Source organism: Glandiceps talaboti, chromosome 18 (genome assembly GCF_964340395.1).
Source record: "Glandiceps talaboti chromosome 18, keGlaTala1.1, whole genome shotgun sequence".
Lineage (NCBI taxonomy): Eukaryota > Metazoa > Hemichordata > Enteropneusta > Spengelidae > Glandiceps > Glandiceps talaboti.
In genome coordinates this window covers 1,212,918-1,237,131 of record NC_135566.1, presented here as the reverse complement: position 1 = coordinate 1,237,131, position 24,214 = coordinate 1,212,918, and the positions used below count along the sequence as shown (strand labels likewise).

The window sequence follows — 24,214 nt, the reverse complement described above, 5'->3', positions numbered from 1 at the left end:
TATTATGTCACTATAGTGTGTTGTATGGTATGTCACTAGTATGTCACCATATTATATCATCACAGTATGTCACATGGTATGTCACCCTATCATGTCACTAGTGTGTCACCATATTGTGTCATCATAGTATGTCAAATGGTATGTCACTAGTGTGTCACCATATTGTGTCATCATAGTATGTCACATGGTATGTCACCGTATCATGTCACTAGTGTGTCACCATAGTATGTCACATGGTATGTCACCCTATCATGTCACTAGTGTGTCACCATATTGTGTCACCATATTGTGTCACCATAGTATGTCACATGGTATGTCACCGTATCATGTCACTAGTGTGTCACCATATTGTGTCACCATAGTATGTCACATGGTATGTCACCGTATCATGTCACTAGTGTGTCACCATATTGTGTCACCATAGTATGTCACATGGTATGTCACCCTATCATGTCACTAGTGTGTCACCATATTGTGTCACCATAGTATGTCACATGGTATGTCACCCTATCATGTCACTAGTGTGTCACCATATTGCATCACCATAGTATGTCACTAGTATGTCACCCTATCATGTCACTAGTGTGTCACCATATTGTGTCACCATAGTATGTCACATGGTATGTCACCCTATCATGTCACTAGTGTGTCACCATATTGCATCACCATAGTATGTCACTATTATGTCACCCTATCATGTCACTAGTGTGTCACCATATTGTCACCATAGTATGTCATGGTATGTCACCCTATCATGTCACTAGTGTGTCACCATATTGTGTCACCATAGTATGTCACATGGTATGTCACCCTATCACATCACTAGTGTGTCACCATGTTGTGTCACCATAGTATGTCACCATAGATGTCATCATAATGTTTCCATAGGCTAGTGTCACCATTGTCATTGCAGTGTTACAGTATGTCACCACAGATATCATGTTGTGTCACTAGTGTGTCACCATAGATGTCACCATATTATGTCACCATATTATGTCACCATAGATATGTTGTGCCACTAGTGTGTCACCATAGTATGTCACCATAGATGTCACCGTAGATGTCACCATAGATGTCACCATGGATATCATGTTGTGCCACTAGTATGTCACCATAGTATGTCACCATAGATGTCACCATATTATGTCACCATAGATATGTTGTGTCACTAGTGTGTCACCATAGTATGTCACCATATTATGTCACCATAGATGTCACCATAGTATGTCACCATAGATGTCACCGTAGATGTCACCATAGATGTCACCATGGATATCATGTTGTGCCACTAGTATGTCACCATAGTATGTCACCATAGTATGTCACCATAGATGTCACCATATTATGTCACCATAGATATGTTGTGTCACTAGTGTGTCACCATAGTATGTCACCATAGATGTCACCATAGATGTCACCATAGTATGTCACCATAGATATGTTGTGTCACTAGTGTGTCACCATAGTATGTCACCATAGATGTCACCATAGATGTCACCATAGTATGTCACCATAGATATGTTGTGCCACTAGTGTGTCACCATAGTATGTCACCATAGTATGTCACCATAGATGTCACCATATTATGTCACCATAGATATGTTGTGTCACTAGTGTGTCACCATAGTATGTCACCATAGATGTCACCATAGATGTCACCATAGTATGTCACCATAGATATGTTGTGTCACTAGTGTGTCACCATAGTATGTCACCATAGATGTCACCATAGATGTCACCATAGTATGTCACCATAGATATGTTGTGTCACTAGTGTGTCACCATAGTATGTCACCAAATATTGCATTATCATAGTGTTACTATAGTCAATCACCATCATCAATAGAGTGATAGAGAATAAACTGTAATGTATTCAATTATGTTAATTTGACTTTCTTACTTCAGTCTGAAACTTTCAGAATTACCTATCTTAAATCAGTTGATTCTTGCTCTAAATTATTTCCTTTTCCAGAATGACCGCATTGGTTGATAGACCATGTCAACAAACCCTGAGTTTTAATCTCTCATCTGTTCATAGATTACACATCCCATTATTCTGTTTACTCATTGAAAGATAAACACAGACAGATGCATAAGAAAATTAGGCTCCGCCTCCCAGGAACAGTTACCTGTCAATTACTAATGATTGGCAGCTGTCAACTCCATATTAGTTGTAGCTGCCTGTATATGTGATTGTATTGTGGTTACGGAGTGTTCTCCAACAGATTAGTGTGAGAGGAGCAGTCTGTGATAAGTGGATGTTTCCGGTGGTACTATATGTCTCTGATAAAGACAGAGTCATGCGTTTCATGTCGGAAACCGTGGTAATCTAACGAAGTAATCTAAAAATCAATGAAATCCTCTCAACTAGTGACACCACCTGTTGACATGCAGTAAATAATGACATGAATACAGAAATCCGATTGTACATCTTTTGAAAAAGAAAGAGAATATTTTTTATTGTAGCTTGTATGGCACTGTTTCCTACCTAAGTACTTTTACAAAACAGCATTCAAATATACATCTTTGATAAAAGAATGTGAGTATTTGAAATGTTTGTATCTCATTGTGCTGGTTTGTGACATCTGTGACTCTCTTTCAAATGTATTCTATATTTCTGTACATTTTATACGCTGTACCCACTATATACAGTACTGCTATAATCGTATTCTATCGAAAACACATCATACAATAATCAAATCTTCATTTCTCACACTTTTAAATAATCTTTTAAATCAAAAGTTTGACATAAATTAATTATATTGGTGGATTTAGTTGGATATAAATTTGAATTTGAAATAAATACAAGGAATCTGAAAAAATCTTTTTATAAATCAAAATTTTGATGTGAACTCATTATATTGGTTGACTCAGTTGAAATAAAGTTGAAGGAAATCTGCATTCTCATATTTCGTAAAAAGAAAAAAATCTTTTAAAATCTATAACCAGTTTAAATCATAATGTTTATATAAATTCATTATATTGATGGACTCAGTGAAAATAAATTTTGAAATGAGTAGAAGAAATCCTTGAAATGTAATAATTTAAAATCAAAATTCTGATGTAAATTCATTATATTGGTGGACTTAGTTGGAAATAAAGTTTAAAATAAATTAACACAATGACAGAAAGGTAGAATTTTGATAAGTTGTTACTGAAGGTATTAATAAGGTTGAAGAGAAGTAGACATTACATATATTGTTGGAAAACAGATTAAAAGATTTAGTTTTGTAATCGTACCAAATATTACATCACTGATATGTAGTCACTGTAGTTTTATGAAGTGTACTTTGTAAAGTCTGCCATAGTTCTACAGCTTTAGTACTTTAGTTCCTTTTTACCAAAATTATGGTATAAGTTATAGAAATCTTTGCAAGATTTCACCCTCTGTTATCAAGATTCAGTAGTCTGCATTGTAGTGTAATGGCAAAGAGTACTTGAAATATTAATATTAGTTTATCTGTATTACGGTGTGTCATAGCACCATATCAGATATCACTGTATTTGATGTTAGGAGTGTGATAGGACTGAACAACATGCCCTATGTTACGCCGTATGTGTTGTATGTTACATTCTACATACTGTGTCGTATGTTACACCCTATGTGTTGTATGTAACGTTCTACATACTGTGTCATATGTTACGTTCTACATACTGTGTCGTATGTTACGTTCTACATACTGTGTCGTATGTTATGTTCAACATACTGTGTTGTATGTTACGTTCTACATACTGTGTCATGTGTTACATTCTACATACTGTGTCGTATGTTATGTTCTACATACTGTGTCGTATGTTACGTTCTACATACTGTGTCGTATGTTACGTTCTACATACTGTGTCATGTGTTACGTTCTACATACTGTGTCGTATGTTATGTTCTACATACTGTGTCGTATGTTACATTCTACATACTGTGTCGTATGTTATGTTCTACATACTGTGTTGTATGTTATGTTCTACATACTGTGTCGTATGTTACGTTCTACATACTGTGTCATAATTGTTACATTCTACATACTGTGTCGTATGTTACGTTCTACATACTGTGTCATGTGTTACGTTCTACATACTGTGTCGTATGTTATGTTCTACATACTGTGTTGTATGTTACATTCTACAAACTATTATGTTTCAGAATTATTTAGAAAAAAGAATATTGCTATACTGGAGAGCATTTGTTATTTTCCTCTAAAAGGAGCAATTAATATTGATTGACACATTTTAAAGAAATTAGTTTTAAATTATAGAATGGAGATAAATTTTTTCTTTGGTTGGAAAATGACAAAATATGTAGAATATAATGGACTGTATCATCAGTGTAATATGTATATAAAAGTATTAGTTTTCCTATATGTAAAGGCTTTAGCATTGTAGTAACAGAGAAATAGATCTGATATCATTTGCCCACTTCATGTGTTATATTGTCATTGTTCTAAAATTTACATAGTTGATTGGAATACCATCGTAGGCTGCAACCAATAATCATTTGAAGACATTTGAGATCTTTCTATGTACAATGTGAGAATATTACTATCATAGTGGAGTTGTAGCTAGTAGTCAGTATAGATTTCACTTACTTTACTGCCCTCAACAGAAATACTGGTGATGTCATTGTTGTGTGTTGACATGATGTCATTGTTGTGTGTTGACATGATGTCATTGTTGTTTGTTGACATGATGTCATTGTTGTGTGTTGACATGATGTCATTGTTGTGTGTTGACATGTTGTCATTGTTGTGTGTTGACATGTTGTGAATATGACAACTGAAATTCAATGCCTGAATTAATAGTTCAGTCAGCAAACTTGGAAATATAGATAAATAATTTGAACAGCTTTCCTCAAACTATTGAAACAACTAAAGAAAACTGTCAGATTGTGCAATATTTATAAATCTTTTATTATCATCTGAGCATAGATTTAAATAGTGAAAGGAATGAGTGATAGTTAATTAAATTTTTTACATTAAAACACTCACTTTGTTAGTGTTACTTCTGTCTGTAATTTTTGTGTGTTTACTTCATGTTTTCAACAAAAATTGCATTATTCAAAGTAGAATGTGTGGATGATGTAAAAAGCTGAAAGTGATAGTTTTAATGTGATGTGTACATGTGATGTATATACACACAGTTTAGCAGATTGACTAGACAGTAATTTATATGTAAACACTGATAAGACCACAATTGGAATCCATACACAGTAGACATAGATATTCTAGGGTCCAATGACAGATTTTAAAAATCTTCTAATATCTTTTTAAATTGTGAAATCTGGTAAAAACCATGTGCTCCATCCTCCACCAGACTTACTGGAGGTACTAGAAGAAGTACCTACCACTCATTAGTTACTGACGTCATCAGATTTACCAAACTGGAGGCATCCAATAGTTTTATGGTATTTTACACCCCTGTCCTATCCTGTCCTGTCCTGCCCTGCCCTGTCCTGTCCTGTCCTGCCCTGCCCTGCCCCGCCCTGTCCTGTCCTGTCCTGTCCTGTCCTGTCCTGTCCTGCCCTGTCCTGTCCTGTCCTGCCCTGCCCTACCCCACCCTGTCCTGTCCTGTCCTGTCCTGTCCTATAGTTTCTCAGGGGTGTGTCAAGTGAAGTCAAGGCAATCAACACATAGAAATTATCTACAATAGATGAGAATAAAAAAGAGGAAAGATATAAAAGATGGTATCAATTTTGAAAAGATAGAATAAAAACACCAAATAAACTAACTGTTCAACTTAATCAGCTGAGATTGGTTTCAGATACAAGTCTTTGACAATATAATAATGCTTTCATCTCTTACCATTAAAGTTAAAATCAATTCAATTTTAATTTGGTATCTAAAACACCATACATTATCAAAGCAATGATAGTTTTAGATTTAGAGATTGCTAACAGTGGTTTTATGTCTGATAGCAGTGATTTCAAGGAATGACAATAAAATGAAATATAGCCCCTAGACATTATTTTCATCATAAAATATGAAATTATTAGTCTACATCTGTTTGTTATTCATTCACCAAAAATAAATTCATTACTTCTTTTGTATATTAATTTGATTATTTTGATTAATTTCTTTCATTTTCTAGATTGATATTATCCAGTAATAACGTTGTATTATGCCCAATATGAATTATGATTATATCAATAATGAATTTTAAAATTGCAATAGAAAAAGTCTGACTCCAGTCTTTGTATGTATGTATGTATGTATGTATGTATGTATGTATGTATGTATGTATGTATGTATGTATGTATGTATGTATGTATCTATGCATTGATTGGGGAGTATCGGTGTTTGGGAGGGGGTGAAATATAGAAATAATCTGACGTGCAGTCTTTGTATACATTGATTGGGGACTATCAGAGCTCAGGGGGATGGGTGTCTGAGGTCAAAGTCAGCAGATGGACTAATTCTTGTCAAATTTTCTCCTTGTATTTATAAAACATTTAATGGGAAGGAAAGGGAGTGTCAGTTCTCTGATGACATGAAACTGATTTCAGAATCTTTCAGAATTTATTTCAGAATTTGTAGGAATTTAATCACACAAAAATATTCAGAGCATAATTTTGCAAAAAGACAAAAAAATGTCCTTTTACCAGATCTTTAGTTCCTATACATTACTGAAACTTACTGATTAAAAGCACAGTAGCTGAGGAAATAAATAACAAACACACAGATAAATCTCACCATGTATTAACATTTAGACTTTGGGTCTATCTTGTTTAAAGTTTTTGTTAAATTTTAGATAGCTAGGAACCTTGGTAATCTTGTAGAACATTACAAAAAGTAAGTTTTTATTTAAACAACTTTTCTTTAGTGAATGAAAATTTTAAAAAAGTATTAATTTTTTGCATACACAGTATGTATAAGTCATTAAATTTGAGATATAGCAAACCCCCTAGCTTTGTGGAATTAAACTCCACATAGCAATATGGCTTTAAACCTCCTAGTTTGTCACTTACTACACTGTCTGAAACTGAAAATAGATACAAATTCCATGAAGGGATTATGACAGCAGAAAAATGACTCAATAATGTACGAGAATCTTTGATAATACTGTTTACAGATTAACGTAATTTAGTTTTGTTGTGTATTATGTCATCTAGACATATATGCTGTTTTGAAATCATCTAACGTAATTTGGTATTAAGTTGATTAAATGAATTGAGAGTCATTCCCAGGACACTCCTTGACTTTGATCTTATCAAATTAATCAACCATTAGATTGGTTCAGTGTTTCTACATGATTACATAGATAGTTTATAGTGTATATACCACCATGGTACAAGGTTTCCAATACAATAATTGTCCAAATAATGGTTTTGTGTGTTAGAAGGGACATTGAAAGTACTGATAGAACTGTTGTTGATTTAAATTATCCCTGTGTGAAGATAAAGAACAGGTTATATAAATAAAAAAAGACAAAATTAGTCAACTTTATTGGAGTCAGTGTTATATTATTTAAATGTTTCTGTGTAGTAGACCACCAATGAACATCCAAATCTTTCATAGGTGTTCACCAACAAAAACATAACTCTGAATTGAATGCTTGGTATTAATAATGTATTTTATCCCCTATCATCCACCCTTTGTTTTGAACTCACAATAAAGAATAAAAATGTTATGTTTTAAGAAAGCTGGAGTGGTAGAAGAGAAAATCCATCTCAGTACATTTACACTCCTTCATAAACATATATTTGACTCTAAGTTAGGTAGAGTAATAAATAAAATCACTGGTGAAAACAGAACCGAAACTCAGGATTTATTTACTTATTGTCGATTATAAAACACTTCAGATAGAAAGGACTCTGTATTCTACTTTTATTGTTTTAAAAAATTATTATCTTTTTCTGTGTTTTATCGATAAAAGTATAACTAATATATTTAATTTTTTTTACCGCTACCGTGCACCAAACAGAGAAAGACAACGACACTGCGAAATATGAGTGAGTGTGGTGTGGTCATTTCCGTGGAAACTGATCATTTGGTAACATGATTGGTGTTATTAACAGCTACTTGACATGCACGTTTTTACTGTCAGTGATGTATTTTGTTACTCTGAACACAGAACTAAAGAGACATAGTTGTTTTAACACTAAGGTCAATAGTCAGCTGTATGTACACAGCTGTCCCCTAGTTTCTTTCCAAATCATGCATTTTCACCATTTTCAGCTTTAATTGATTTTGACGACATATCGTTGTAGATCCAAGTTTTAATTTCAATGTTTGATAGTTCTAACATCTTGTCATTTCGTTTACTCTATCAATCAAATTTTGTAAAGATTTGTCATTAGATATGAAATAAAACGAAAAATTAATTCAATCCTGCATGCTAGGTTTTGTTACTGTCAGTAAGTAGTTTTAGATTTCTACCTATGCACATACCGGTAATTCTAAAAGTTTGGTCACATGTATAGCACATAAAGTAGATACAATTTTAGTTTCACTGGAGCCATATGGTATGATCAAAAATTGTTTTATAAAGGAAGATACAAGATATGTCAAAACAAATACTACAGGGATTATTAAAAACAAGACAAAATCACACACCTTATTGTTGTTAAAGTGGCACAAGCTGAGTTTATAAGCTTTTTACTCTAAGTGTAAATACTTACACAAAAGTATGATATTAATATCGATGCATGCCTTCTGTAACATTACAATCGGCTTCTGGTTTTGTCAGAACAGCTGATTGTCTACGTATTGATTCCTTGATATTTTTTGACAAGTATAACAAATTACATCATCGGATCATTTATATGTGTTATATCTTAATATCCAGTTTGAGTTTATTAGTGAATTGCAAGTGATGGTTACATATACTTCAGTATGTAGAATACTATGAGTGACTTTGAAATACACAGTATAAATCTCACCTCAAAAATGTATAAATTAAGGTTTTGTCCCTCTAAATTATGGACAAGACACAACAAATTCTTTCTGAATTGAAATATAAGATTTTATCACATCATAAATTTCATCCAGTGGTATGTCATTGTAACATTATAGAAGGAATGATGTGTAGATATTTTCTGTATCACACCCAGGAACTGTATGATAAACTAGTGTACAATTCTGCTGATTTCAATCACAAATGGAGAAAAATCATCTCAACATTGAAAGTGTCAGTAGCTGTAGCCTCTTATATTTATCATTAATTTTTGTGGTGTTTAAAAAAATATATCAAACCATTGTATGAATCATTGTAATACATCTTATTAGCTGAATTCCTTTCTACTTGTCATTGATGGTAATGTGGACATTGTACACTGGCTTGATGGCCATATGTAAACAGTACAAAACATTTACTTATATGTCAACTAATTGTAAATTTGTGGAATGCAGATAGGATGTAATCACTAGACATACATGCTTCATAAATACAACAACATGACTAGAAATATAAGAAGGAATATTTTGGTTTTAGATATGGGCAGTAAGATTTACATATCCTACTCATAACATAGTTAGAAAACATGATTACAATCTGATATATTCTTCTACATGCTGAGAGGAATAACTAAAAAAAAAAATTTCTTCAAAGGCAACCCGTTTTGAATTAAGTGGAATCATAATTATGAGTGTTGACAAATGTATGGAAATGGAATAAAAACCATGGAAGTGTTAATGTATTAAGAGTCTATTAGAGTCAATATTCTGAGCCGCAAATGAGGAATTCTTAATTTCAAAAGTGGTAACCTAAACCTAATGATACAAAGCACTAATTGTTGTGGTGTGATTAATAGTGTGACGTTGAAATTAAGAAGTAAGATAAATGATATACTTTAAAAACTTCAACTCATCAAAGTGTTACAAATATATACTTGTAATGTATTTCACATGCATACCAGAGTAGGATAGATTTAGCCAACTCCTACTAAAGTATGGAGTGTTTTGAAATCGTGTGTTGTCTAAATGTGCAGATCATATTTCTAGCTCTCCACTCGAAGTTTTTAACGATTCACCTAATCATAAGTACATTGTAGCAAGTATCCTCAATGTATTTAGTATTTTTGTTGCAATCAGCCGCCGAAATGAGTCATTAGAACCTGTCTATCACAAAACCTTGTTTTCGCAGTACGGTATTGTTGCATTGACGTCAACGTTTCACTTGATTTCAAATCAATATTTTTGTGATTATTTGCTGATGGTTTCCAAAATTGAAGGAAATGATTCCATGAAGGTGATGATTGGTCTCCAGCTGTTCTAATAACTCTTTTCATTTTATGCAAAAGTGGTTGAAATGTAATTCCGATCATCATCGTTATTATTTCATTATGAAACCACACTACAAAGCAGAGGTCATTCTCAATTTGTATGCAATCACAGCAACGTTGCTACTTCCCTCATGTACCACTATCATGCCGTAATCACTCACAATTGAAGAATGTGAGTAAAATTCACAAGATAAATCCGTTCAAATTGAATCTAAAATGCTGGATTGAAGGTGTTAAATGGTTGAAGCACCATGCATGATAAAGTATAGATTTGAAAGCTGCAAAGTAGAAGATAACACCATGGGTTAATATCTCCAGCTTTATTATCGAACTTAAACATTTTTATTCCAGGAATTATTTATGATCTATGCTTGTGATTTTGATGCAGGAAGTAGTTACTTTAAGATTTATATCAAAATTTCAGTAATTTTATTTTGTGTTAGACTATTAGATAGAATATTTGTTGGAAAGAGTGTTTTTGTTTTCTATAATATGAATGAAAGCATGCTATAGAGAAAGAGACAGCAAGAATGCTTTAAGTAGTTTTTCTTAGCAAAACTGGACTATAAGTTCAGTATTGCTACAGACATAGTGAAGTGTCTGTCTGTCTGTCTGTCTGTCTGTCTGACTGTCTGTCTGTCTGTCTGCATAAACAATTAAATAAAGTAAATGCCCAGAGGGTGTTACTTTGGGTGTTTATTTGGGAAATTGTCAAATTCAAAATTATTGCACCATACAGGTTTGTGATTTGGGTAAAAAAAACATAAATTCAAAAAATATTGAGCAAATTGGTTCTGAAATTTAGTTAGTCCCCTGAAGGAAGGGACTATTACAATGGGTTTTGTCCATCGGTGTGTGTGTGTGTGTGTGTGTGTGTGTGTGTGTGTGTGTGTGTGTGTGTGCGTGTGTGCATGTGTGCGTGCGTGCGTGTCTTCTACTGAGTCTTATTTTTTTTTTTCATTATTTTGTTACTCTGTCATATTCTGAGTCAATAATCTATGAATGTTCTGTACATTCAATACAAGTGTGACATTCTACTATACTCCCTGTGTATTTTTAGTTTGAAATTTTTCTATATGTTATTTAGAAATGACCGGTCATATTAAAGTGAATGATATAAATGATATAATGGGACATGTGTAGAGTGTTTCTAACATGTATTACAACCCACAAATTGAAAGATGTTGAAAACACTAATGCGGTTTCACCATTACATATGTTTACTTTTCGGCCTTTACTATCCATCATGCATCTTTAATTATCACTCGACCAAAAAATGGAAATTAATTAATTTTGTTAAGTTCCATTAACAAATTGCAATGTTTGCTTTGTACAGTAACGACTGCAAGCTGAAAACTCCTTCACAACACGTGATACATATTGATTTCATCCAGTAGTGTGTTGCTGTCACTTCAAGTGTTATAGATCATTCTATGATTTTAGGAGAAAAACAGGCATACTAAATAATTGTCATCATGTCATCATTATCAGGGTGTAATTTCACAAAGCAGCAAAAAAAAAATGAATTATATCTTTCAATATTTGTATGATTTATGGTTTTTCTTTCACTTTTTAACTATGTTTTTAAATGACATGAATTCACAAAAATGGAATAGTGCATGAAAATGGTTCTCTAACCAAAATTGAGTTTGCAAAGTACTGTAACCATTATTGTGTCCTATAGTTGTATGGCCTTGTATAACTCTTTGTTAGTGTGGATGCCAACCCAACGTGGTATCGAATCACCTCTACTCCAAAAAGATACCTTAAGTTTCAGTAAAGGATAGCAATAGACTAATTCTTGTCTACTTATACACTCTAGCTAATTCAAGATACCAGACTGTGATTACTGAGGTCCTGTGGAATCTTTGTAAATGTCATGGGGAAGCCAGTTCTTCTAATAATCCTATACCAGAAAGTGGGCACCATAGGAAGACATAGTGGGTTAGATGTAAATACATCGGGGTACAATTCAACAGACACTGTGTACTTCAATAATATCAGATTGCATTGTTTATTGTAACTTCATGATGTGGTGTAGCCTTTTTGTACTTCTAACTTATTGCCAACCCCACCCTCTAATTCCTAACTCATCCAGTGAATTATATATACATGTAGTGTTCATTGCAACTCAGTAGCACAGTATACTATCTGATATCATAACACCGGATACAGTGTATCTGTTTCAACCTACAAAATCCATAGCATACAAACAGCCAAATGTAAAATTCTCTCATATAGCCCATAATTTGTCATATATAGTGGTATAATTAGATACTTAAACTGTACGTATCACACACAAAACCCTGAGGACAAAACCCATACCCAGACAAATGAAATATGATTTAGATTTCTTTCATACCGCCAATACCCTCTCTTGATGTTAGACACTTATACCATACATCTCAACCCACAAAAAACAAACATAGACTTCTTTCATACAATCCATGAGCCAATAGACCCTTCAACCCTACATCTCAACCCTATAAAACACAAACCTAAGCAACCCATAAACACAAACCTAAACAACCCATAAACACAACAAACCCAAACAACTCATAGAGCACAAAAACCCAAACAACTCATAAGATACAAACCCAAACAACCCATAAAAAACAACAAACCCAAACAACTCATAAAACACAAACCAAAACAACCCATAAAACACAAACCAAAACAACCCATAAAACACAAACCCAAACAACCCATAAAACACAAACCAAAACAACCCATAAAACCCAAAACCCAAACAACCCATAAAACAACCCATAACACACAACAAACCCAAACATCCCAAATATGGACCTCTATCATAATCATATAGTCTACTTGCTAATAGACACATACAGTACATCTACACAATGTTTTCATACATGTTCAGTATGTTGGTAAATATGATGACTTAATTGCATTCAGTAATTAATTGTAATACTAGTAATATGGTGATAGTGAATCAGTTACTTTTTTTGGTTAAAATAAGGGGTACTACTGGCTAGGTTAACGACCTGCAAACACCTGTAAATAGGAGTTGAAAAACTGTACATGCATGGTTAGCATGGTTAGTGACGTAGTGATAACTATTTAATTAGCATATACATTGTAGAGAAAAATGCCAGTATTTGAAACAGATAGAGCAGAAATATTGCATTAGAAATAAAACTAGCAACTACTAATGGGTCTACAAATAATTATGACTCATATCAAAATTGACACCTTTAATATGAAATATGACATTAATATATTGACACACAATAAAGATATGCTTAATAATAAAACAATTTCTATTCACAGAGTCAAAACATTTATTGGAAGGTTGGAAGTCCCATTTTGATATTATTATCACTGACATCTCGTCAGTATTATCAGGGTTTACTACAGTGGTCAGAGCCAGGGGTGTACTACAGTGACAATGCTGGCGAGGCGTCAACAAAAGTTAGGGACTCGCTTTCACGAAATTTGTTGACTCTGAAGAGAAATTTTCTGTATCAAGTAGGAAGCCAGAGTCCATGAACATTCATTCTCACTATAATAGTTTTTTTATAACTTATGCAATGAAATGGCTCCAACATGGAAACATGTAGAAATGACTGAGATGAACACTGAGATTTAATACACAAAGAAAAGTTTGCACAGATGATCACACTGTTCATGTAAAGAAATTAAGTATTAAGTTGTGTTTGCAGACCTAGTGATGTGTGAAGCACAGGTAGAAATGTAAGTAAGCAGGACTAAAAAAGAATTGGCTTTTAAATGGATGTAGAAATGGACTTACATATATGATGAATTGTTGTCTAAAGCAGTGAGTGTGACACTAGATGTTATTCTGGGCATCGAATCATCTTTTCACGAGCAATCTCGATTCGATGCAACTAGAATGTTGTGAAACAGATATAGATTCAATTCATGCAGACATATTCTAACTATTACACTTTGTGTAAAGAAGTGGTTGTGAAATGGCTACAGGTCAGTGGATATGACTCAGAAATGGACAGAGGTCATATACTTAGAACCAGAGAGCACATGCTAATGTCTGTCGGAAGCAGTTTCTAAGTAACCAAGTCATCTCAAGTGTCAAACATCACCAACTGTTTCCTGTTTTGATTATATATCACATCCTGCCCTCCTGGTTTAGAGGCAGTGTGGTAGACAAACCTAGTTAGTTTACAAGTCAAAGTACACTCTTCTACGTCATTTAGAATCCTGACTTAACAGTAAAATGTCATCCCAAACATTAATATCATAGTTTATAAACTTTCAAAACCATTTGTTCTCCAATGATCATTAATGATATTGAATGCCAGAAATATTTCAAGTAAATATTGAACACATCTGTGTAAGTCTGTGTGGCTTGTTCTAAAAAGCTCTCCAATAAATCGTCAGTCCTTCAGATCAGTTTGAGAGTCCAAAATTGGGTTAAGGAGTCAGTCATGCATAGAAGTTAGAACCATAATATTAAGATTTTAATGACCAATAACTACAAACATACAAGGCAACAACAATGTCAATATATCTTGCTAATTAATTTTGCAATTGTAGCTTTTGAAAGTAATGACAGTATTAGAAAATAATATACCTTCCCCTTGATTTGTATGTACTAAACAATATGATGATGTAGAATCCATTGGAAATTGTGAATGTTATCTGACTTTAACACATTTAAGTAGATATGCCCGACCTCTCTGCCCCCCTGACCGAAATTATGGTTACAGAATGTGGATGAAACTAAGGTACACTGGAGTTTATACTGATGTCATTTCCCAGGGTTCTAAAATGTTAGAAATTCACAAGTCTAGTGGATTCCTTCATCAAATCTTAAGATCTCTCTGTATGGGGTCAGAGATAATTTGACACCATGTTAGCATCTAGACTAGACATTTTTTGTAGCTGGCAACAGACTAAACCGAAGTAACAGACTTGTGGGTGTAGTGATGTTTGGGATGTCACATTCCACAGTTGCCATACTGTACCAGAGTTGCATGGCCTTGCTATGATCTCCTTCTCGGTTACATGCACATCAAATACTCAATGTACTAGCTGAGATTTGAACACTTCTGTACCTTGTCTAACATCAGATTATGTTTCTACTACTTCACTGTATACAAACACACTTTGAGGTTTTTAAAAGTTTGAAACAAGTGTGCATAAACTGCTGAGTAGCCCTACTTGAATTAGGTGTGGTACGTGGTTATATTCACATCACCTGACATGACATGTAAACAAGCATTCAGCTAGCGTGCAGGTCATTACTTTCTGTGTACATGAATCAAAGACCTTTCCATAATATTTATCAGTGATGAAGTCACTACAGTAAATATCACAAAGTAATGTTTGGACGAATTGTAAACGTCCCAAGCTAAGTTGTTATGACATTTTAAGCTTTAAAAAATGCATTGTTTCACAATGGTGCTAGAATCAATGAATGGAGAAGTGAAAGCTGCTAAAATTTGACGATATGTAATATCATAATTTAGGTGGGGGTTGAGTTAAATGACTATTAGAAACTTGTATGTCTTGCCCACTCACTGTCTGTAACATTAACTCTTGTATTGGTCTGTGCATTGATACTCCAACAAATAGGAATACAGATTTGAAAATAATATACAACAAAATACCAATTACAAAAAAAGTTAATTCTAAAATTATACCACCCTCACTCAGACCTAAACCATTATGACAACAGAACCACAATTTTGATAAAATCTATGTTCATTCTTCCCATTTTCAGGCACCTAGCCAGAGTTATTTAGAGGAAGAAATCAACACTACATCACTTCTAAACTGGAAGTCGCCATTGATCATCAAACTGACGTTAATATTTGTATACACACAGCTAGTAGTGTACAACATTGAAGCATACAGTTGTAAAGATGCCATTGGGAATCAAGTATTCCAAGGACTTGTGGCAGACTTTGGTTTGTCTAGATTATGGCAAGTGTTTGTCTTCGTGGCTGTGTATATATATAGACTCTATAATTATGAAGACTTTGCGGCTGAAGAATTCTGATCTTCCATTGAGCCCACTCCTAGGACCTACATAGATATAGACTTGTTACTACCAAACCAGAGTGACTATAGATTTTCAATTTAATAGAAATAGACTTGTTACTACCAAACCAGAGTGACTATAGTTTTTCAATTTAACAGAAATAGACTTGTTACTACCAAACTAGAGTGACTATAGATTTTCAATTTAATAGAAATAGACTTGTTACTACCAAACCAGAGTGACTATAGATTTTCAATTTAATAGAAATAGACTTGTTACTACCAAACTAGAGTGACTATATGATACATTTTATCTTACTGTGAAGACAAGTCAGCATTGCTGTTGGATGAAACATGGAAGATTCAAACACAAAACTGTTTGTTTATGTTGACAGTGAGATAAAATGTAATAATTCATATGTATGCATGCTGTCAGTGCCTGTATTTTGTTTGTGCAATTTGTAACAAACAAAAAAAAACGTGTTTGATAAAAATATCTTGCTGTCTGATTTAAACTGTAAAGTCTTTCTGGTTTGATTGTAAAACAAAGGCAAGACTGATTTTATGTTAGGTGCATTTAGGGACCCAGAAAACTCACCATGCCAATGTTAGAAGCTTCAGTACTCATACTACACTGGGTCAGCTATCAGAATAAAGGAGAAGCTCCTAACATTATTTATTTCCCATAATGCCTCACCCCTGTGTATAGTAGACCCTTGTCAGCCTTAGTTTTTAGTTTTATCACTTTATTTTACATAGTTCATGTGTAGCGGGATTGATAAAAATGACTTTTCCAGGTCTCCAAGGCTAAAATAATGTAGCTGAGATAAGATCAGTCTGACCTTTGTTCTTCTCAAAGAACTAGTACCTGTCAACTGAAAGTATAGAGTCATCAAGTATTAGAAAAATTAGATCTTGAAAGCAATAAAATAATTTGATGATAGACCAAGATGCTGTTTCTTGATTAGTTTATTCATTAAAACTTAAGAAATATTACAATTGCACATAAGGAATTTGTCTGTGATCAAAAATAAATAAAATTATAATTGTTGAAAAACTCTGGAAAGACATCTAACAGACTTTAATCTCATCAGTAGTTGTGACAAATCTCAGGGGTTATTTTTGCAAGGTTTATTTTGATCTGCTATGTTTATTTTTCTTTTTATTTGTGGAGAGAGCTATTCGGCAGGCTGGGATCATTAGTATGAAACAAACCCAGAAGTTTGATTTATTGCAGTGATTATTATCAGTATTCAGTAAACAATAACAATAACTGTGAACACAAATAAACAGATAGCCAACTCTCTGGGCTATGTAAAAATGATATTCCATGCCTGAGTACATTTTAAGATTCACACTTCTTTCAAATAACTCTGCAATTCTGAGGTCAACTTTGTCTTCTTGAAATGACCTCAACTTGGGCTGTCATGCACAAGGGTGATATCTTTGTGCTGCATTGGTGCCACTTCATATATGAAGTGGTGATATTTCATATATGAAATGAGTGGTGGTATTTCATATATGAAATGAGTGGTGGTATTTCATATATGAAATGAGTGGTGGTATTTCATATATGAAATGAGTGGTGGTATTTCATATATGAAATTGGTGGTGGTATTTCATATATGAAATTGGTGGTGGTATTTCATATATGAAATTGGTGGTGGTATTTCATATATGAAATGAGTGGTGGTATTTCATATATGAAATTGGTGGTGGTATTTCATATATGAAATGAGTGGTGGTATTTCATATATGAAATTGGTGGTGGTATTTCATATATGAAATTGGTGGTGGTATTTCATATATGAAATGAGTGGTGGTATTTCATATATGAAATTGGTGGTGGTATTTCATATATGAAATGAGTGGTGGTATTTCATATATGAAATGAGTGGTGGTATTTCATATATGAAATTGGTGGTGGTATTTCATATATGAAATTGGTGGTGGTATTTCATATATGAAATTGGTGGTGGTATTTCATACATGAAATTGTAACTGTTTCAGTTGAGACTCAGTTGTGTGATGATGAACCTTAATAGATAAAGTGTGTGTGTTATTGCACTGAGAGAATGCCCATTCCTGAGATGTAACCTGTTATATTGTACTTTTTTGGACCCTAGATATTTTATTTTACTATCACGTTCTCACAATGGTGGCCTGTTCATTGTGTATGCAACCACTTGGATACAGAATCACTGATAGATCTTAATACAAAATACAACGAGTAAAAAACCTACTACTTTGTAGTATAATAAATCACACAACTATGAAATGTTATTTTACTACTGTCATGTAAAGAATAGTGATGTTTGTTTTCAATATTACCTGTCATAGCTCTCTCTCATTAATATTGACTCTCTGTTGACAATGTAATCAAATCACATCATATACTGTGTTTTCTCAATGACAATAATGTAGTCTGTATCAACAACGTAATCAATAAAGTTTAGTTTTCATACATATAAAGCCCCATCAGATATTTGCATCACCCTTTACCTCAAAGATTGTCAAGGATGAGATTAATTTCAGACAGTAGATATTTGCATCACCAGTACACCTAAGATAGCCAAGGATAGGAGTGATTGCATACACATAGGCTCAAAGTTGAACAGTTTTAATATAACATCTTTGTTAAGATCAAGTCAGAGTACTCTACCAGCTGAGTCAAAATTGAGCAAATGCTCTTATCACCATCATTATCATTGTCATGGATTATGTACTGTTAGGTTTATGAAACATAGGCAAAGACCCTGTTGACTCTATTGCTATTCTTTGGTGAAATAATAGGTTGTGTTTTATGTTTGTACTAGCTGAAAGAAATCACAGAATTCATGGAGTGTTAATCATTCATTTTAAATAAAGGGGAAGGCTCAGTTCATTTTATTTACCATGCCATTTTATTTCATTCTGTAACATCGCCATATGATTATTGTTCTATTGTCCTCTTGCACCTCCTCAGAAGGGGTAGGCACATACAGGACATGGATATATATATATATATATATATATATATATATATATATATATATATATATATATATATATATATATATATATATATATATATATATATATATATATATATATATATATATATATATATATATATATATATATATATATATATATATATATATATATTCCAAATAGGAGACAAAGGACATGGCACAGTAGATATGAAATCCACCGAGTAGATTAAGTGAATTAAGCCTTCACCTTGATTATGGTCAGACTTCACTCCGATTACCAAGTTAATGAATGGACCATGTTTCACATGAATGTATAATGAGTAGGGTTAATGTCAGGTTTTGGATTTGACATAACTGACCTTTTATCGTATCTTTGGAAAGTAGAGATTTTTGTGTATCAGAGAACGGTCTTGCCATTGAATACATGTGCCTTTCATCCAATCATTTTCGATACGAGTCTTCCTGCCCACACTATACACTATTGTCAATAGGAGCCTTCATGCCCACACTATACACTATTGTCAATAGGAGCCTTCTGACCCAGACATTACACTATTGTCCATAGGAGCCTTCCTGCCCACATTGTGTACACTATTGTCAACATGAGCCTTTCTGCCCACACTATACACTACTGTCAATAGGAACCTTCTGACCCACACTGTGTATACTATTGTCAATAGGAGCCTTCCAGCCCACACTATACACTATTGTCAATAGGAACCTTCCAGCCCACACTGTGTACACTATTGTCAATAGGAGCCTTCCTGCCCACATTGTGTACACTATTGTCAATATGAGCCTTCCTGCCCACATTGTGTACACTATTGTCAATAGGAGCCTTCTGACCCACACTATACACTATTGTCAACATGAGCCTTCCTGCCCACACTATACACTATTGTCAATAGGAGCCTTCTGACCCACACTGTACACTTTTGTCAATAGGAGCCTTCCTGCCCACACTGTGTACACTATTGTCAATAGGAGCCTTCCTGCCCACACTGTGTACATTATTGTCAATAGGAGCCTTCCTGCCCACACTCTACACTATTGTCAATAGGAGCCTTCCTGCCCACACTATACACTATTGTCACTAGGAGCCTTCCAGCCCACACTATACACTATTGTCAATAGGAGCCTTCCTGCCCACACTATACACTATTGTCAATAGGAGCCTTCCAGCCCACACTATACACTATTGTCAATAGGAGCCTTCCTGCCCACACTATACACTATTGTCACTAGGAGCCTTCTGACCCAGACTTTACACTATTGTCAATAGGAGCCTTCCTGCCCACACTATACACTATTCTCAATAGGAGCCTTCCTACCCATGCTGTACACTATTGTCAATATGAGCCTTTCTGCCCACACTATACACTATTGTCACTAGGAGCCTTCCTGCCCACACTATACACTATTGTCAATAGGAGCCTTCCTGCCCACACTATACACTATGCTCAATAGGAGCCTTCCTACCCATGCTGTACACTATTCTCAATAGGAGCCTTTCTGCCCACACTGTGTGCAATTGTGTCCATCTTATGATAGTTGTTATTATGATATGTTAAGCTCATATAACCTTTTCCCTTTGTTCTGTCACAGCTATTAAAGTCAAAACACAAGTGTTTGTCTCTAGGTTTACAGAGTTTAAACTTGTCAGTAGTGGTACACATGGAGGAATCTCCAGATGCCAAAACAATCTGCGAGGTAAACAACATGTGAGAGAGATGTCGTGTACTTGTTGATTGAGATGGCTTCCTTTCCACCAAACTGTAAATGTACTTTACTTTAGGTATATTTGCCCACTGTGTTTTCCATTTGGTTCCTAACCCGACTGTCTTTCAAGCCTATGTAAAGACTTGTCTTAAGCCTTTCTTAAGACATTTGATCAAACAGCATCTATACCTCTGCCTATATTGTAGTATGTGGCAATCTTCTTTCTTATTACACAAAACCTGCTTTGGCTTACATGGTTGATGAAAAACATAATTTCGACAGAAAATTAGCAAGAAAGTGAGAAACAACCTCAACAGAAAATGATCCGGAAAGTTTTAAGTTTTGAATCGGCTTCCTTATCTTATAACAGACGGAGAGACCATGAAATCCAAAGCTACCTACCCACAGCGCACTTCTTGTGTCGTGTCTGATTACGAATAGAAGTGTCAGTATCGAAGTATTACTACAATTCAGTCTTGTAGCATCGCAGGAATCGGATCTACTTCTCAAAAGTCCAACAGATTTACAGGGCAAATAATGAGTACGACAACTCAGTGTCGTCCTTGTATAAACGACTCCGGCAAACTACAAGCTACTGTTTTGCTTCCTTCCCCATTGCAATGTACTGCAAGAATTATTCACTCGCCATGTTGTTTACAAATTGGTCATTTTGAGCAAAGCAAGCATATCCGAAACTACAACAAAGAAAGTCCCCATATTAAATAACGTCTAGACTTTATCGTTAGTAGTTTACTACTCAGCATTACACAGTCCTGTCCAGACGATTGACTTCTTTGTTTGACTGTTTATCAAACAGATATCAGTGAAAGCATACCAAAGGTGGTTCCTGGTGGAATGTGTGTACAGGGCGTCTGTATTACGTGTAAATGTTTACCAACAAATACAGAGATGACGCTAAATCTTTTTCAATGAACCTTTGTTGGATCTGCACTGTTTATTGTCATTCATCTTTGTGTACAGGACATAAAATACATGGTTCAGAGATCGATGGTTTTTCGAATTGATCAGAAGTAAAAATAGAAATGCATTTAAATTTCATGATTCGTGAGTTCATTTCAGGTATACAATTTCTCTGGTCGATACTCCATTCTTTGAATCTTCCATTACATCGCCCAATTAACTTCTTTCAAGACGCAATAAGTCTATTAATGATCAACAATAGAGATAACAAATATACTGATATGAACAATATTATGTCTGCTCGTCTATTAGTTACGTTTACTTGATGTCCCATTCGTAACCAGATCTAGGTATCACTTGAATCACACTGATACTTATTAAATTAATTATTATTAAATTAAGAATACAATATTGAAATTATCAAGATGATTATGAGTGTTTGTTTATGAATATTGTATATTTATTCCAACTTGGTTATCGAGAAGACGTTGAATCCTTTTGGGCATTGCTTAGGCGTAGACTTGTATTCAGATATCGTAGAAAAAAACAGTCTCGCCGGGTTACCAATACACTATGCATATTTAGCAACCACTATCATGTTGTTTCAACGCCGATTTACTACAAAACAAATTTATGTATGTACATTTTGTAACTGACTTTAGCTTGAGATGATACTTCATGTACAGACCGTACCGTTTGAATACACTACAGGGATAGGTAATATGAGATATGCAAAATTTTGTAAATTGCGAACAAAATTGCCACGAGACTTATTTTATCTGAGTGAATATCTTCAAATTTGACTGTAAAATTTCTTAAGTCATCTGTAATGGTAATAATGTAGAACTCCATGGAAATGAATAATCTAAATAAAACAAGTCTACAGATTAACTTAAAACAATCCAATATATATAACAAGAGTGGTAATACTACCAGATAGTATGCAAAAAGTCGGTTAATCTACCCTAAAACCATTACAAGACTTATTTCATCTGAGTGAATATCTACAAATTTGACTGTAAAATTTCTCCACTCTAATTTCGGTCTAATTTTGAACTCGTTTGAAGGAGAACTTTAATATCTTTTTAAGTCACTAATCGATAAAAACCATAACATCAGTAATTGTCCGAGCTAACTGATTCTATCGTTATGCTATATTATTTTTAATATCCTGTGGATATTATTTTTGCTGCCTATTAAAACAACATAATGAAATCCCTTGTGGCTATATCAATAGGTTGTTCTCATTCAACCTGAAATCAACAAAAAAAAACAATTGAAAAACGTATTAATGAAAGTAGTAAATTTAATATATATATAAATTAACATGATGATATTCCAATATTAAGCTATTGTGATTATTTTCATAAAATGTAAATTAGGGCATTTTGTATATAATTATACTATGTTATGCATGCCCTTTTCTTTGAGTTACTTCCAATGTATTGGGTAGATATATATAAAATCTTGATGGTCTTTGGTTACTGAAGAAGCCAATAATAACCATTCTTTGATATACACCAGGTGTGCATTCTATAAAACATTTATTCAAATTTGGTTATATCATAATTCACCACCAGTAATCTTTTCCAAACTATATGACATCTCTGTCTCTGTCTCTCTGTCTCTCTGGCTCTCTCACTCTCTGTCTCTCTATCTCTCTGTCTCTGTCTCTGTCTCTGTCTCTCTGTTTGTCTGTCTGTCTGTCTGTCTGTCTGTCTGTCTGTCTGTCTGTCTCTCTCTCTCTCTCTATCTCTCTCTCTCCATACATACATACATACATACATACATACATACATACATACATACATACATACATACATACATACATACATACATACATACATACATACATACGACATACTCATTTTTGGTGGAATGGTACAAACTATATACCTTGTGAATACCCAGTGTCATAGTTCAGTTCTGACACACTAGTAGTAGTTTGAAAAATTTATTTTTTAAAAATTATTCACTAAACTGTCCAGGTGTGATGATATATTTCGGAATTGAAATATGTTACTAGGTAGTAAAGTTGTGATTTTATTAATATTATAAAATATAGACAAAGTATCGTACAGCGTTGGGATTTGACTAGACAAATGTGAAATCAGATCTGAACGGACTGAACCCAAACACGTCTAGGTGCATCAAAGGGCACTGCACTGAAATAACTTAGGCAAGTAAACGAAGACTACTTTTGATTCGACACAATGAAGGACTGTACATTTATATTCCATGTTTGACCATATTCAGATGAAATTCCAAGAAATAGTTAGTTTAATCCCTGTAGTAAGATACACAGTTGATATGTTTTGACTAGTTGCAGGGTTCAAGTATTTCGGTTTATTATGTGTTCTTTTGATTTTCGTTTGTTTCTTTCCCACGTGACTATGTCATCATG

General features: G+C 33.9%; 1 protein-coding gene across 1 annotated transcript in view; it reads left to right on the top strand.

Moving 5' to 3' along the window:
* LOC144449220 (uncharacterized) overlaps window positions 1-17,362 on the top strand; it is a 53,718-nt gene extending 36,356 nt beyond the window's left edge. Inside the window, exon 7 of the mRNA XM_078139728.1 lies at window positions 15,936-17,362. Within this exon, the coding sequence (XP_077995854.1) occupies window positions 15,936-16,214 (279 nt within the window). The 3' untranslated portion in view covers window positions 16,215-17,362. The remainder of the gene's footprint in view (window positions 1-15,935) is intronic.
* Window positions 17,363-24,214: the final 6,852 nt, after the last annotated feature.